Below are 17,000 nucleotides of genomic sequence, written 5' to 3' on the forward strand. Positions count from 1 at the left end.
CCACAAAGTGATCAAGAATAGGAGCAAATCAAGGCACAGTAGCTTCTGTGGGTACCTCGCCAGGCAAATTCAAGCAGGAGGGGATCTGAGAAGTGTGTGGCTTCATCCCACCTGAGCAGCTCACCACAGAGCTGCCCAAGGTCAGGGACAAGATGGCTGTCAAGGTCACCAAGAAAAAGGTGAGCATACACATCTATGTCAAGAGGAAGCAAGAACAGATGAGCAACATCCTGACCACCCTAAGGAAAGTGGCTGTCAGGCAGGACTGAGCCCCTTCTCTGCTCTGAATAGAATTAAAAAAAAATCCTAGTGCCTTCTCTATTTCCTTGTGGGTGCCCATTCCCTCAGTCTCCATCTTTCACTTTACCTAACTAGTGCTATAATTATTGGACCCCAGTGAACATTAAGTTTCATGAAGGCTTGTATCTCGTTTACCTTTCAAGGCCAAAAGCACTACTTGGGATGTGTAGTGCTTTTGGCCTTGTAGTGTAGATTTTCAATAATTATTAAATAATTGATGGTTGGATTGATTGTTGCAGTATTCTTTCTCTTTGTTAGCATATTTACGGGTCACTGTTCTTCTCTGGGTACTTGTGTATTTTAGGCTATTTTAGGATATAATATCTCCTAGGGGAAAATTTATTGAAAAAGGGGTCATTTAGCAAATAGCCTTCAAGTTCCAAAAGACTCTAGACTATTGCAAGAAAACACAGGGGACAGGATGCTCTTCACACCACAGTGCCCATCTATTTGTTCTTCAAGTTTGCTCTTTTTAGCAAGAAACAAAGCAAGAAATATGTCTGAAAGTCCAGAATGGGAGTCTTGTAAGAGAGTATAATTAAAACAAGACTCTGCATCTGATGTAACCCACTGGGTTTTACATGTACAGCTGTTTCTTTTTCAAAAAGGTGACCTTGTTACCACAATGTTTTCACTGTGCTTTTCTGGAATTCCCAAAAACCAGTTCTCAAGCTGCAAAGGAAAATCATTCCTCTATTTTGTAGATATTTCTCATTATAATTTTTATGTGCATGTTGTTTTTAAGTGAAAATTATTTTACTCAGGCTGGCTACCTATCAGGATTACTAGAAATAATTCAAAATAATGTTTGTTTCCACAAATTCAAACCTACCCTAAGTACAAAGGCTTTACACCACTCAAAATGTTGTATAGGATGCACCCTCAGCGATGCTAGAAGAGGAGTCCCTTTGAAAGGGACCATACTCACTTAGACACATGAACTCAGATGGTGTGGTGAGGTGCAACCCCTGGTGCTGCGAGCCCTGTTGTCAACAGGAAGCTGGACACAGCGGAGCTGGGAAACCCAACATGTACTTGCTCTTGTCTCCTCTTTCTAACTCATGATGCCCCTGGCCCCACATTTAGAGCAAGAGTATCCAGAAGAAGCAATTTCAGTGAACACAGGTTATCAGTGCCAACCTTCTGCCACTGAGGACTCCTTCCCCGAAATGTTTGAAGAGGTTAATGAGAAGCCAAACTCCTCTCCTCTCATGTGCCCCTTGCAAAGCCTGCCACTCGGTGATAATGTTTAAGTGGACTTCTATTCCAAGTTCTGCAACTTGATAGAACATAATGCCAATGAAGAAAACAATCCCTTTGAGGGAAAGCATCAGACATTGAAACTACAGAACCTTTCCATAAAGTAATCCATCTCTAGGTGTTCAGGGTTCAAAAAATGAGTTATTATAAAGACAAACTTAAACACTCATACCCTCAAATGGATTGTATGTGCTCATTTTCTCACAAGTCAATATTAAAATAATTAGATTTAAGAGTCACTTAAGATAGTTATACTAGTTCTAGAAACATGTAGATCAAGACAGTGCATAGGTGTGGAAGACATGACTGTGACTGATAGTTTCATTTTTCCTTAAAGGTGTTTAAAAATTATTTTCAACAATGAATTACGGCAAGAAAAAATTTTTTCATGTACATATTATTTTAAAAACATCATATATTTTACTAATTAAGGTGATTTTTCTTTTCCTATTTGCAGTGGAATTTGAAAATCTGCAAATACATTCTTAATGAGCACTAGCCAGCTTCTACATAGGTTGAGAGGTGATCATTGAAGTACTTAATTAAACATAATTAAGTTATTATAAGAGAAATGTCAAAACCAGTAAAAATAATGTTGCTCTGACTATTAATTTTTAATTCAATTCAGGGAAAAGGAAAAATATGTAAAGCCACCTAACCCTCCCAGTAAGAAAAAAATATCAGTTCCCAAGAATAAATTAAGTTTTCCTGACAGTAGTTTTAAAAGACATGGGGAGCAGTGAACAAGGGGTATCCTACAACAAATGCAGAAAGAGTGGCAAAGACGGAGATAAACTTCCTTCATACCAGAGGGTCTGATATAAAAGCACAACTTGGTTGTGATTCTGCTCTGAACAGCCTACGTCGTCCTTTCAACTTCCATAGCACCCCCATTGTCTAGCTCACATGCTCCTAGAAAAGCACTTGGTCTTTAGAAAAGCTCCTTTCTCCTTTGAACCAGTGAAAGGCAGTCACAGATTTAGATAGTGGGGAGGGGAATGAAAAGGGAGGGAAATGGAACTGAAGTTTACCAAGGCTCCCACTGTGCTCCCTCCTCTACCCATTGTGCCTCCTCCTCGGCCATCACAGAACAAACCTATAATGAAGATATCTTGACCCCATTTTACAGAAAGGGAACTGAGGAACTGAGGATGGTAAGTTGGACAAGATCCCATACGTAGAAGGTAGTAGAAGCAGGGTTTGGGAACCAAGAGTTTCTGGATCCAAAGCCCTTTCCCTGGGCTCTTCTGCTTCCTGTGAGGCCCACATGGTGTGTAAGGACCATGGGGAAGTCCTCAAAACACATCCTGCAGGAATGGAAGACTAGACCATCCTAGAAGGCAGTGCATCCTATGAATAAATAAAATATCATCATTATATATCAACTTGGATTTAATAAGAATTACAAATTTAGAGAGAAGATATAGGTTTTCCACAAAGTGAAAGGAAAAGCATTTCAACATGTTGATAAAAAATCATAACTATGGTCAGTGAGTCATCCTGCCCCCGAAATACTGAGAGAGATTCTGATGTTTATGGTTAAGACAACGGTCCTTCTGTATGATACAACATTCTGAGTAAAATAGAACATTACCCAAATGTTACCAGACACTGATTAAACTTAATTAGTTCTGTTTGTATATATCCATTCTGCTAAACAGGTAGAGGAATACAGTTGAGCACCATATGGAAAAATTATAAATGAGCAGATAAGAAGTAAATACACATAACATGTGAATGGCCTCACTCTCACAGAGTAAATATCACTTGGTATTAATGGCCCTGGCACTCGGCCCATCTATATAACACTGATCTCTTCCATGGAGCTAAATGCCAGGCCTGCTGAGATGGAGACCTCTGTGGAGTTTTAAAGTTCACATCAAAACCTCCTGACTTTCTCTGATCGTTTCTGAGTCAGTCAAGAAGTCCCTGACCACCAAACTGAGATCAGAATCAAGGAATCCAAGAAAGACAGGTGGAAGCCCAAGCTCTCTTCAGCTGTTGAAAGTGAGGAAAATAAAATAATTAATCTCATCCCTCCCCTGGGCTCCATCTCTGAACCTGCCTCATGAAAAAAGAATGTTCATAGGTAACATATTTCAGTAGTTATCATTGGACTTATAGATTATTTTAAATTTGAATAATTCACAATTATTTCACTCTGACCAGGGCCACCAAGATGCTTGTGCCTTTTGTGCACCTGTCAAGGGCTCCTGGCCCTGGAAGAGTGGAGGATGAAATGAAGTCTTTCCTCTCTGCACCAAATCATCCACTCTGGTCAAAAATGCACCTAGCCTGCAGAGGAAAGAGCACCCTCTTTATAAGGTCAGCTTCCTTATCCTGGGCAGTATGCCCCGAGACTACTTCTATCCACAGAGGTAACTTCTAATAATCCACGAAGTCACTGTCCAGGCTAGAACCAGTACTTGGAAACCACATGAAGTGAATTCCAAGTACCTTTGATTTTTTTTTTCCCAAAAAGAGGTAAAGACTCTGTGTTCCTCTTTAATATTATCACAAGTTAAATGGAACATGGAAGCCTTTTCCCACAGGACTCACCAAGAATTTGTGCTCACTCACTCTTGGGCACAGAAACCAAATACTTTCAGCCCTGTTCAATTCTTTCCATTGCTCCAATCATTTCCAGGTAGTTAAGTGGGACATTTAGAGTGGCTTGCCAGGCTCTCAGGCCTTAGGGAGCCACTTAGTACTGTGGAAAAGCAAGATACTAAATACGCCTCTGGAATATTTTAGTCACTTGGAGAAAGGTTAAGTTCCAGGGAATGTCCTACAGCAGCTTTCAAATCTGCCCCACACTGGGCCTCTCATTTGGCAGGTGCCCCTGAGTGATTAGAGGTGACTAATTGTGGTTCCCAGTCACCATCCAGAAGCAAAAAAAATACAGGACCAACATACCACATGTTATGATAGCACTGTCCTTTTACAATTGAAATGATCTCAAAATAACTAACAAATACAAATAAATGTGACTTTTACCTACAAAGAAAAATAACAAGAGAAAAAAAATGAAACTCCTAAGTACTTCTTAAAGATCTGATGTCTGGTTTAACTGTTGCTTGCTTTAATATTTAAAATTCGTGCATGGTTATCATTTCCTGCCCTCAAGTTGCCATAGGTCATTTTAATTTTTCAAACTATATTCACCAATGCTTACTTAAACTACAATAAATTATCATCTTCATGTCAACCTTTGCTATAAATCCTTGGTGTAAATTTTTCAATCAGACTTAAATCCTTCCCTTTACATGTTTTGTAGTGTCTTCCAAAGCACCAGACTTGTTTGGTTTCCATTGCTATTTTTCCTCTCCTTTTTTTTTTTTTTTCTATTTTCTCTAAGTTTTCTTCTCTGGGGGTAGTTGTAAAAACAAATTTGCTTAAGATGATTATAATTAATTGTTTACTCAGTTGGCTTACTATAAATGAGTCAGTCACCTCTAAAACTTTGAATATCATACATGCATACCTATGTTTATGGCAGCACAATTCACAATAGCCAAACTATGGAATCAACCGAGGTGTCCATCAATAAATGGGTGAATGAATAAAGAAAATGTGGTATATATACATGATGGAGTTTTATTGAGCCATAAAGAAAAATGAAATTATGTTATTTGCAGGAAAATGAGTGGCATTTGAAAACACTTTGTTAAGCAAAATAAGTCAAACTCAGAAGGTCAAGGCTCATGTATTTTCTCTCATATGTGGAAACTAGAGAGGAAAAAAGAAAAGAAACGTGGGATGAGAGTGTCTCATGAAAACTGATGAGAGATCAGTAGAATAGAGGAGAGGGATCAGGGTAAATTAAAAAGAGGAGGGAAATGGAAAATAACTAGAGAAGGATAATAGCCAAAATATGTTGTTATATTGTGAGCTTGTGTAACTATATAACAACAAATTACATTATGCACAACTATAACACAACAATTAAAAAGTGAAAAAAGAAAAAGAGTTTTAAGCATCCCCAAAATATAAGTCAACATTGTAAAACTGCTTTCTTTAATCCTGTGAGTGTCATGTCCTAACTACAGGAGTGACTTAGATTCTATGCACTCACACTTGCATGAGTGTTGGAGGTGAATTGCCAGAGTTCTTCCTGCCTTAATTCTTTTACTTGAAAGTTCATGCTGATGGAGAGCCCACTTTGTTCCTAGCTTTCTAGCACCAGTTTTCTGTAATAGGATTTAGAGATAGGGAGGCATGGAGAGTCATGAACTAACTTAGAAATCAGGAAATCTTGCTCTACTCTTTCCAATATCTCTAAATAATCAGATATTCCTGGAAAATGCATCTTTCCATGTCTTTGGTCACCGTTTCAGTGGAGGTTCAATTCAATATTGATTGAGCATCTGTTGCATGTTAGACCCAGTGGGAGGTGCTGGAAATTTTACAAAGAAGAATAATCCAAACTTTGCCTGCTTTTAAGGATTTCAGGGTCTGGAGAAGAAAGTGAAATGAAGAAAAGAATAACCACCTATTGGTTATTGGGCCAGGATGCTCTCCTATGGACACAGATCAGACCAATGGTCAGGAGCTGGGACGAAGGGTGGGGCAGCATGAGCAGTGACGTCAGGTCAAGGCCACAGGCTGTAAACTATAGGCACTCAAAGAAGGAGACTCAGCAAGTGTCGGAATTTGACTCAGGGAAGCCCACTTCAGGTAGTATTCATGCATGAGGCTCATTTTATTTCCAACAGATATGAGCCCTTTGCAACCCTAGTCATCAGGTTAGCACCTGAAGCCCCAGCCACCAGGTTAGTCCCTGAAGCCTCAGGCTCCAATGTATTTCTTACAGTTCTAACTCCCAGCAGAGTCACAGTCTAGGCCTGCTCCAGCAGACCCAGGGTATAGGCCTGAACCATTATATCCCATTTCTGGATGGCCTCTATAGTCTCAGGCACTAGCAACACACCCCTGTGAAATCAGGTTCTAGTCCTGAAGACCCAGGTTTCAGGCCAGAACTTTCCATCTCTGTCTCCAGAAAGGCCCCTTCAGACCCAGGCCCCAAACCTGTCTCTGTATCTAAGTTAGTGGCCCCAGACTGCAGCAAACCCAGAGTCCTAGACTACCTTGGTGGAACCAGTATCAGGCCAGCCCCATGGATGAAGGTTCCAGGACCAACTTATTGACACAAGCTCAGGTCCCACTCCAGTTTCAGAGCAGTACCCATAGATTCAGACCCTAGGCATGTCCCAAAGGACCTGGTCACCAGGCCTATCCTAGCACCTAGCTGGCTTCTGCTGACTCAGATTCAAGAATCACCTCTGTTCCAGCTGTGCGCTTTTAAACCTATGCACCAGCCACTCCCACAGATGTAATCAATGGTCCATCCCAGCAGATCCAGGCTCCAGACCCAACTCCACAGATGAAGCACTGGGACTGCTAACTTGCCAACCCAGGCACAATGCTGGCCTGCCTGAGGATTCCAGAAACAAGCCCACCCATAGACCATACCAGGGAGCTGTCTAGAATGTCATGATGGACTGACTGGTAAAAGACTTCCCCAAAGACTGAAATAATTCCTACTTCTTCAAGTGCACAGACACTAACTCTCAGCCACAGGGATCAAGAGAAAACGAGGAAATATAACACCACTGAAGGAACAAAATCAACTACTGGTAACTAACCCTAAAGAAATGAAGATTTGACCAGAAACAGTGGTGCACACCTGTAATTGCAAGTTCAAAGACTGCCCCAGCAACTCAGAAAGACCCTGAGAAAAAGGGCAGGCAGGGGCGGCGGGCTGGGGATGTGGCTCAGTGATTGAGTACCCCTGGGTTCAATCCCAGGTACCAAAAAAAAAATAGATTTATGAGCTGCCTGGCAAAGAATTCACAATAGTCTAAAGGAAGCCAATGAAATTCAAGAAAATAAATAGAAATAATTCAGCAAATAGACTTGAAGTCAAAGACCATAAAAAGGGATAAAGAAGGTGACAAAGGAATCAATTCCACAAGAAGATATCACAATATATGCAACCAACATTAGAGTATATAAATATATAAAATGAATATTTATAGATCCTAAGGACAAAAGAAACTATAATATCTCAGGGAAATGCAAATTTAAACCATAATGTGATATTACTTCACACCTGTTAGAAAGGCTATTATCAAAAAGACAAGAGTCAGCAAGTGTTGGAGAGGCTATGAGAAGAAGGAACACTTGTACACAGTTGGTGGGAATGTAAATGTACAGCCATTATGGAAAACAGTATAGAAGCTCCAATAAGTGAGTAAGTAAATAAATAAATAAATAAGACTACTATGTCATCTAGCAATTCCACTACTGGGTATATACCCAAAGGATATAAAATGAATATCTCAAAGAGATATCTGTGCTCCTGTGTTTATTGTAGCATTATTCACAGTAATCAAGATAAGGAATCAATTTAAGTGTCCATCAAATGATGAATGGATAAAGAAAATATGATCCATACACAGTGGAATACTATTCTGCCTCTTAGAAGTGGGAAATTCTGTCATTGTGACAACATGAATAAACCAGGGTTCAGGATGTAGCTCTGCAGAAGAGTGCTTGCCTAGTGTATGCTAAGGTGCTAAGCCCTGGGTTCCATCCTCAACACTGAAAAACAAAACAAAACAAAAATCAAGAAACAAACCTGAAGAACATCATGTTAGGTAAATAAGCCAGGCAGTGGTACAATGCTTATCTAGTATGCTCATGGCCCAGAGTTTGATCCCAGCACTGCAAATATAAATAAATGGAAGAAAGAAAGATAGTTGAACTCAGAAGCAGAGAATAGAAGGGTGGTTACCAGGTGCTGGAGAAGGGGATGGTTTAGAATGATGTTTGTCAAAGGATACAAAATTTCAGTTAGAAAGGAGGAACAAGGTCATGAGATTTGTTGTACAAGATGATAACCACTGTTAATAATAATGTATTGTATTTTTGAAAATGATCAAAAAGGTAGGTTTTAACCATGCTCTCATTACTCAAAGTATGTGAACTAATGCACATGTTAATTAACTCTAATTAGCCATTCCATAATGTGGACATATTTCAAAACATCCTGTTGTACACAATAAATATATATAATTTCTATTTTTCAATTTAAAACAACATTATGGGAACATTTAATCGCTCATCTTGATGGCATTTCATATTTCAGTGATTAGCTCATTCTTTTTGAACAAGGGGTGTAGCCTCATGTTCATATCTTACAGATTTACAACTTATATCTATATAATGTAATATCACCTTATAGTTTAAATTTGCATTTCCCTGAGATATTATAGTTTCTTTCTTCCTTTATATCTATAATATCTTACATATCTGACACCCTTGAGACCTGGTATGTTTGGGATTCAAATTTGGGGTTCTAGAAATATAATACAGCACATGTACCTCCTATTGTGTAATGTCCCTCCAATGTCTGGGGCAGCTCTGTGTAATTAAAAACAGGAATCTGCAGAGAAACAGAATATTCACACTATGAGATTTTCTTCTGGTCACATTTTAAATGAAGTAGGTCAAATGAGATTTTGCCTCAAAATGAACTATGAAAAAAAAGTCTCAGTTTTCAAAGATATCCAGATTCTGGAACTGCTTATAGGGGAGATTTAGCTTTGAAAAATTTTTAGGGTGTCCTAATAATGTCTACAATATTAGACTAGACCATTCTTTCCTTGGCTAAGATCCTGAAGATGGAATTTATTGACATTTAGTGGCCATGTTGAATGAGAATTTTATACCTTTGAATATTGGAATCACTCTGCCCACTCTCAATGAATTGAGATGATCCATTTGCAAGAAGCACAAGACTGAGAGAATATAGAGTGGGGTTTCCAACCTCATATCCATTGTGGTAGAATATACTCTTTAACAGTGGTTGGCAAAAATGCCACTTTATTTTTTTTTAAATGGTGTGTGTGTGTGTGTGTGTGTGTGTGTGTAGAGGAGAAACAGAAAGGCAATAAATATAGCTGTATGCTAAATGACCTTTTGAATGCCCTTTTGATTTGGCATCATCTTGAACACTTAGTGTGTATTATCTGTGGGCTTATTTTTAGTTGATATATCTTGATAGGTTATAAATTCAATGAGCTGTATGTATCTGGTTCACCATTGTATCCCCAGAGACAATTATCATACCTGTTTGCAATAAATATTTGTATTCTGAAAGGTAGTAGTAAGCTTAATGTGTAAGAGCCTGGTTGCCATTAATGTGGCAGCCTAGATCTGAACCCTGTCTCAGTCATTGCCAGCTGTGAGACTGTGGCAAACTATCTGTGCAAATCAGTGTCCTCATCTGAAAACTGAGGACAATGATACTCATTGTATCAACCTAGATGGACACAGTTATACTCTTAAAAACAAGCCCCCACATATCAATGGGCTAAAGTAGCAACGTTTTTTGTTTGTTTGTTTGTTTGTTTGCTTATTTGTTGGTTCTTGCTGAATTACATGTTCGTCATAGATTGGCTAGGACTCTGTCCTGTGTTGTCCTTGTCTTCAGTCTGAGACCCAAACTGCCTTAACAGGCACTAGCTGGCACAATGTCAATTTCCCTAGCAGAGTGAAAAGCACATTCTTCAGGGCCCAGCATTAGAAATGAAATATTTGACATAGACACAACGAAAGTTACCTCTTCTGCTTGCATACTAGGCGGACTAGCCAGTGAGGTCCAGGGCTAACCACTCTGCCATGAGCCCAGTAGGTAACAAGACAGAAAGGCACTGTCCTCATAGGGCTATTGTGAAGGTACAAGTGTTTATAAAGCACTTAGAAAGCACCTGGCACCTCAACACATGTGTTTGCTACCTCCACAGGTATTTGCTGCCACTTTTATTCTTATCTAAACTAAATGCATTCATCCATTTGAAGGACATTATGAAGTCACCTTTCAGACTTCTCTTTATTCAGTTGAATTTGGATAAATGTTTCATAGCAGTTGTTTCTCCATTCTCCTTTATAGACCAGTGGACACCAGTGTCCTATGCTTCAGACCATTTTCTAGTCCAGCACAGATCCTGGGCAGTTTGGAGGACATTTCCTCCAGCCTCATCTGTCTTGAGACTTCTGCAGCCCAGGGGGCCCAAAAAGGCAAAGCCAGGGAGGGGGGGCATGCTGAAGGGAAATGAACCTTAGAAGCTTTTATGAGTTTGATGCTGTGAAGATCCCAGTTCTAAATGTGTTTCATGCAAAAATATTTATACTTCAAGCTGTAGCATGCAAACAGCAATCTGCATTTATTGGTTTCAGATGCCAATTTCCTCCAGCTCCAGTTCTCCTTTGTGTTATATAAACAAATCTCAACCATCTGGACCACAACAAGCCACACTGAAGTATGCGCTCATTCATTGCAAAAGCATCAAATCAAAATACAATCTCACAGAATTCTGCTTAACAGAAAATTGGAATGTATTTTGTGGACCTCAAAAAGCTGTTTAAAAAAATGATTGTTCCATGTCAGGACTTAGAATTTGAAAAGGATAGCAGAAATAAAAACATTAAAAATATTGATCACATTGATAAGCAGAAACAAACATAACCAGAATGTCATATCCTATGGTGTTACCTATATTATGAGTGGTCTAATTGAGCACTCTCCAAATTACCTCACAAAGGAGAAGGCCCCAGGAAAGGTTTCTCAGACATGTGAGAAAATAGAAAAGAGATTGCCCTCAGATTCACTCATGAGAGCCAGAAAGCAAAAGCTTAAATTCTTACCCTGGTAAGAAATGTAAAACAAATACTTCAGAACAATTGCAAGAAGTAGGCTAAACTCATTAATGTCAAGACACAATGATTCAAAAGGAGGTTATGCCAAAAAATAAAGGACTCGCTCAAGCAAGTTACGCATGTGACCACCTACGCACCTGCACATCCGAGAAGAATGCTAAGCATCAGCCCCCTGATAAAATCCCAGGCTGCTGAACTCGTCTCCCCAAAGCCAGACATAAAGACAGTTACCATGGCCAGCCTTGCCCACAGGCAAATACAAGAAGAGCTGGAGACATTTCGTGCTTCTTTTCCCTCTGCCTAAAAATATCTCCCCACCAACTTAGCACAGTGCTTAAAAATGTCTATCCTTTGGGAAAGATACCCATCATGACTTCATGGCTCCTATTCATAAATCTGAACCTTGTGGAAAGGATATTGAGAAAACGAGGTATAAAATAAAGTAATTTATTAAGACAGTGAAAACTGATGGGTCTGTGTTAGCTTTCTATTATTATGTAACGAATACCTGGGAGAGAAGAGGCTTATTTCGGCTCTGTCTACAATCAATTGGCTTGTCACTTTGAGCTTGTGATGAGGCAGCACATAAGAGCAGAAGCACATGGTGGAACTAAACCATTCACTTCATGGGCAGAAAATGCAAGAGGAAGAGCCTGGGGTCCTACTGTCCCCTTTAATGGCACCTCAGCCTCCATGACTTGCAAGAGCTCCCACTAGACTCCACATCTTAAAAGTTACACAGCCTCCCAATAGTGCCACTCTGGGGAACAAACCTTTAACAAAGGCCTTTGGAGGACTTTCCAGATCAAATTCTAGCTACATTACTGGGAAGACTCTGAGGCTCTGAGTCGTGAAGAGAAGCACATGGCAGGGAAAAGGAGGTGCCACCAAGCTGCCTGAACACTTTTCCTCGAGTTCTAATGATTGTGCCTCCTGGCTACTCTTAACCCATCTGGTGTCTAATTATCTCGCACATACCCTTAAACCATGTATGTGTAATTACATCAAAGCTGAATCTACCAGATTACTTGGCATCCTAGAAATGCTCTACACATGGAGGCTGTGTGGTCACACAAGTTAGAAGACTATCTGTTGGATTTCCTAAGTTTCAGTGTGTAGACATTGGCCAATTAAAAATACCACCTCCTTGACTACAAAAGTGGGATCCCAGTCATTTGAAACTTGCTCAACTAAACTAGATCTTGTTTACTTTGACTCAATATTTTGTTTTAAAACCAATACTTCTTCTTGAGATGCTATTCTCCAACTTTGTACACAAATTAATTGAAAATACTTAGCAATCTATTATCCAATCACAGATTGGAAGATCAAGTCTGCCCAGATGTAGGCAGACTCCCATGAACTGTCCCCACTTTCCATCCTTTAATGGCCCAAATTTGGGTCAGTTGATTGGCCATTATGAATAGTACTTCTAAAATGACTAGTGCCTTCATACACCTTATTATTCCAATTTATTAGAAGTATTTCTCAGGAGAGAATCAAACCCCCATTAAATCTTTAAAGCAGATCCTTCTAGTTGTGATATTTAGATAAATAGAAGGTATAATGAGAAAATATGGACCCTTCGTTCATAGTTAAATAATGATAATTTAAATATTATTTATTTAAATTAATATAATTTAAATATTAATAATAATATCAATTGCCTTTAGTAGATCATTGCAATTTACTATAATTTTCAGATTTCCTTGGGATGAACTACTGTCTTACTTTAAATAGTCTTGGTTATCACAGTCCTGAAAATTCCAATCACACAAAATTTGCTGTATTTCAACTAACTTTCAGTCCATCATTTAATTCCAAAATAGTATTTTTTAAAGAGAGAGAGAGAGAGAGAGAGAGAGAGAGAGAGAGAGAGAGAGAATTTTAATATTTATTTTTTAGTTTTTGGCGGACGCAACATCTTTGTTTGTATGTGGTGCTGAGGATCGAACCCAGGCCGCACACATGCCAGGCGAGCGCGCTATTGCTTGAGCCACATCCCCAGCCCCCAAAATAATATTGATATAAAATATTCAAATGGCTTGAAATAATTCCTAACCCTCTAGAATGGTTTTTCTCTGATGTTCTTAGGATTGTTTGAATCATCAATAAAACCCAAAAATCAAACTTTCAGAGAATTGTGCTCAGTCAACGAAGTTCAAACTTCAATAGTTGGCAGGAAAGGCTAACTTTTATAAAACAGCAATCATCAATCCTACTTTTATATCTCACACAGAGCCATGCTCTTCAATTTAGGGGAAAAAGTCTAATAGTAACTGTTTATAAGTAGGTTTCTATATCTACATAAAAGGTTGGATCCATTCAAATATTAAAAAGTCAGAGAAATCTGAAATAAACTTTAGAAAGATCTCCAAATGGAATGTCTACAATGATTTTCAAAAGCATTTACTCCAAATCAAGTTTGTGTCTTAATATGGGAAACTAGGAAGTGTTTATACCTGGACAGCCTCATTACTGCTGTCGGTCAGTTCTTACAACACACATATAGCAATACCTCTCCATATCAATGAATAAAGAAGAAGTTAGATGGTCAATGAACTGTTCTTTTCCAATAACTGCTGAGGAATAGGAATCACAATGTTAGAAACCACTTTGAGAGCATTCATCCAACTTAGGAGGCAGAGGGGCAAAGAAGAGCATGTACTTGAAGGCTCGATTTGATCTAGCATTAGTCTCATCGACAACCTTGTCGGGTGTTCTTTCAAAGCTAGCTCATAATCGGCTTTTGTCATCCTGTTACACATGCCAAAAACAGAGCCAACTAAGCATTTTCAAAAACATCAAAACATCAGCCCCAATGAACAAGGCGATATGTTGTGTAAATGCCACAGCTCTCCGTATTTCAGGAACGGGTAATTTCTTACCTTGCTGTCTTCTCCTTCAAACACAGACTGGTGAACATTACATGCAAACAACGAGTTGGGGAGATCGTTGAAGTCAGTGATTGCTTGAAAGGCTTCCTCTGCAAAACACTGAGTGACGGCCCAGTCCCTGTCTATGCAGCAGAGTAAGAGAAGCCCTCCATCTTCTGGGATGTACCCCTGTTGCCCCAGGCTCCTCATTCCGATGAAGTATGATTCTCCCCTCATTCCTGAAGACACAAAGACAGATGTTTATTAAAGTTGAACAAATTCCTTAAAACTCAGTTTTCAGGTTCTGGACAGTTTGGGGCAGGATAGGGAAGTGTTCACATCATTCCATTCCTCTTTGACTCAGAATTTCCCATGCAGCTCTGTTTCTGAGCAATCGTCCAGTCAGTTCTATGGTCAAAACCAAAACCAAGATAAAAGTTATATTGTGTGCATGTATGAGTATGTAAAAACAAATCCCATCAGTATGCACAACTATAATGCACTAAAACAAAAACTTGTAAAATCCCAACTCCCCAAAAAAGTTGGAGACCACCACCACTATTAATACTAATGATGCCTGTCATGTGCTGAGTTCCAGGTATTATTCTAAATGATTTACATGCATTAAACCTATTTAATCTCCACAATTACCTATGAGATTGGCACCAATATTATCCCCATTTTATACATGGGAAAACAGAGGAACAAAGCAATTAAGTAACCCTTAAAAGGTTAATTACAAAATGGCAAAGCGAGGATCCAAACCCAGGAGATATGGCACCAGAACTCTCTCTCCTATGCCATGGGAATAAAGCTTATCAAAATTATCAGAAATTTAAAGAAATATGATCTAACTCATAATCACCTGAGTCTTGATTCCATTGACTCTAATAGTTAACTGTTGGTCCACAATGAGAATACATGTACACACATGCAATACTTGTTATTTCTTCTTCTGCATGGGATAATTACTGCAAGTCATTGTAAGCCTTGTCCAGATCTTGAAAAATGATTAATACCCTGGCTAAGTCATGCTTTGTAGATACCTCTTCCTCCTATCCCTATGAAGCCTAGTTGTCTGTGTTCAATCTATCATTTCCTAAACCTTCCATAATTGACCCAACTGCAGAGGTTTTGCTTTTGTAATACTGGGTACATAATTCAGGAGATTTGGTTTGTCTCCCCACATAGTTCAAGGATCGCATGAACTTTTTTTCTTTCATGTTTATTTTCATGCCTATAATACTCTTCTGCCCAAAGTTCAATAGAGACCAGACAGTGAAAACACTCACCAAGGGTTACACAGGCAGGACTAACTGACAATTATGAGGTGGTCACTGAGTCATCTCCATCGAGCTCGATTTTCTTCATGCCCAGCATCACAGGGTAAAGGCAGAAAGGTAGGCACGATTAACATCACTCTACCTTCAGGATGCTCAGTCAGACAAATTCTGGGACCCCTGCCAACACACGGGGTTCTGCTTATACCTCTTTCAAATTCTGAATCATGATGATGAGATTTTTTTCTCTTAATTTTTCCTAGAAAAGTCACTATGAGAGTTTGATAAGCAGTTTCTCATGGCAATAATGAGTTACATATAAAATCTCTGGTTGAGATAGAAGCAAAAATAGTCAATAATTTGGAGTAATAATTCTAAGATTGAATCACAGTTTGTTTTGTTTGGTTTTGGTTTTAGTAGTGGGGATTGAACCCAGTGGCACTTAGCCATGGAGCCACATTCCCAGCCCACTGTTTAATTTTTAATTTTTATTTTAAGACAGGTCTTACTAAGTTGCTCAGGGACTTGCTAAGTTGATGAGGCTGGCTTTGAGTCATTGGGATTATAGGAGTATGCTATAATCATGGTAAATCAAATCACTGTAATTGTAGTAAATAAAAAAATTGTTCTATATAAAATATGATAAAACTATTCTTATATTCTGAAGTTTTTAAAACTCCAACTAGTGCAACATTTTCTGTATATAATAATAAAATAAACATTTTCATTAAAAATATGATGTATGGTTTATTCTATAAATCACCTAAATTATATGAATATTTTCAATTGGAAGGAAAATGATCTAATAAAATTAAAATAAATGGAATTCAACTGCTAGACATCTTCAAAACACATATACATTCATTTTTATTCATCTATATAGTTCTTCATATTTTAGTGTAAATAAATAACACTCATTATTGAGTATTATTAGAATACCAGCTACCTTACTAGTAAAAATAATTACTAAGAATACCAAAACAACATTGTTTTTATCAATAGATTATAGGAAAATATTTTGATAATGAAGTCATAATCATCCAGTAGCATGAACCATAGATATTGTCAATTTTGGTTTTATGTTTAAGCTTGTCCATTTTACTTTATAAAAGTTTGAGTGAATAAAGACTGGTCCTCAAATTTTATTACATATGTTCTGTGAATGTTTCAATTATTCTTTCACCAAAAAGAAACTAAAATAAAAAAAAATGCTGAACAAATTAAATAGGCCAAATATTAAGCCTCACTTAGGACTCATTTTAATCTACTCAAATAGCTTTAACCTCTGTTCTAAGCTGTAACAATACGATTATCTTCATGAGACTTTATTTTAAGCTCATTACTTTCAGGAAAGATTTGAAGAGTGAATGCATTTTTGGCAAACAACTCACTCTACTTACATGGAGAAATACTTTAGAAGTCAGAGCTTCAATGAACGAACTCTAATTTCTCTTTTCATTTCCCATCACTGGTTTATTTCATAATATGGAGGAGTCACATGATCATTCAATGACTCAGTTTATCCTCATAACATAAGAACAAAATCACCTCCCTGCCTCCC

The 17,000-nt window shown here is 38.3% G+C and overlaps 1 protein-coding gene across 2 annotated transcripts in view; it reads right to left on the reverse strand.

Moving 5' to 3' along the window:
* The window catches only part of RCAN2 (regulator of calcineurin 2), a 245,762-nt gene that overhangs the window by 190,639 nt on the left and 38,123 nt on the right, over window positions 1-17,000 (reverse strand). For both annotated transcript variants that reach the window (XM_081296302.1, XM_081296303.1), the window contains exon 2: window positions 14,172-14,398. In XM_081296302.1, coding sequence (XP_081152428.1) covers window positions 14,172-14,396 — 225 coding nt within the window. In that variant the 5' untranslated portion in view covers window positions 14,397-14,398. The remainder of the gene's footprint in view (window positions 1-14,171; window positions 14,399-17,000) is intronic.

The sequence above is a fragment of the Spermophilus citellus genome (assembly GCF_964194105.1).
Source record: "Spermophilus citellus genome assembly, chromosome: 5".
NCBI classification, from domain to species: Eukaryota; Metazoa; Chordata; class Mammalia; order Rodentia; family Sciuridae; genus Spermophilus; species Spermophilus citellus.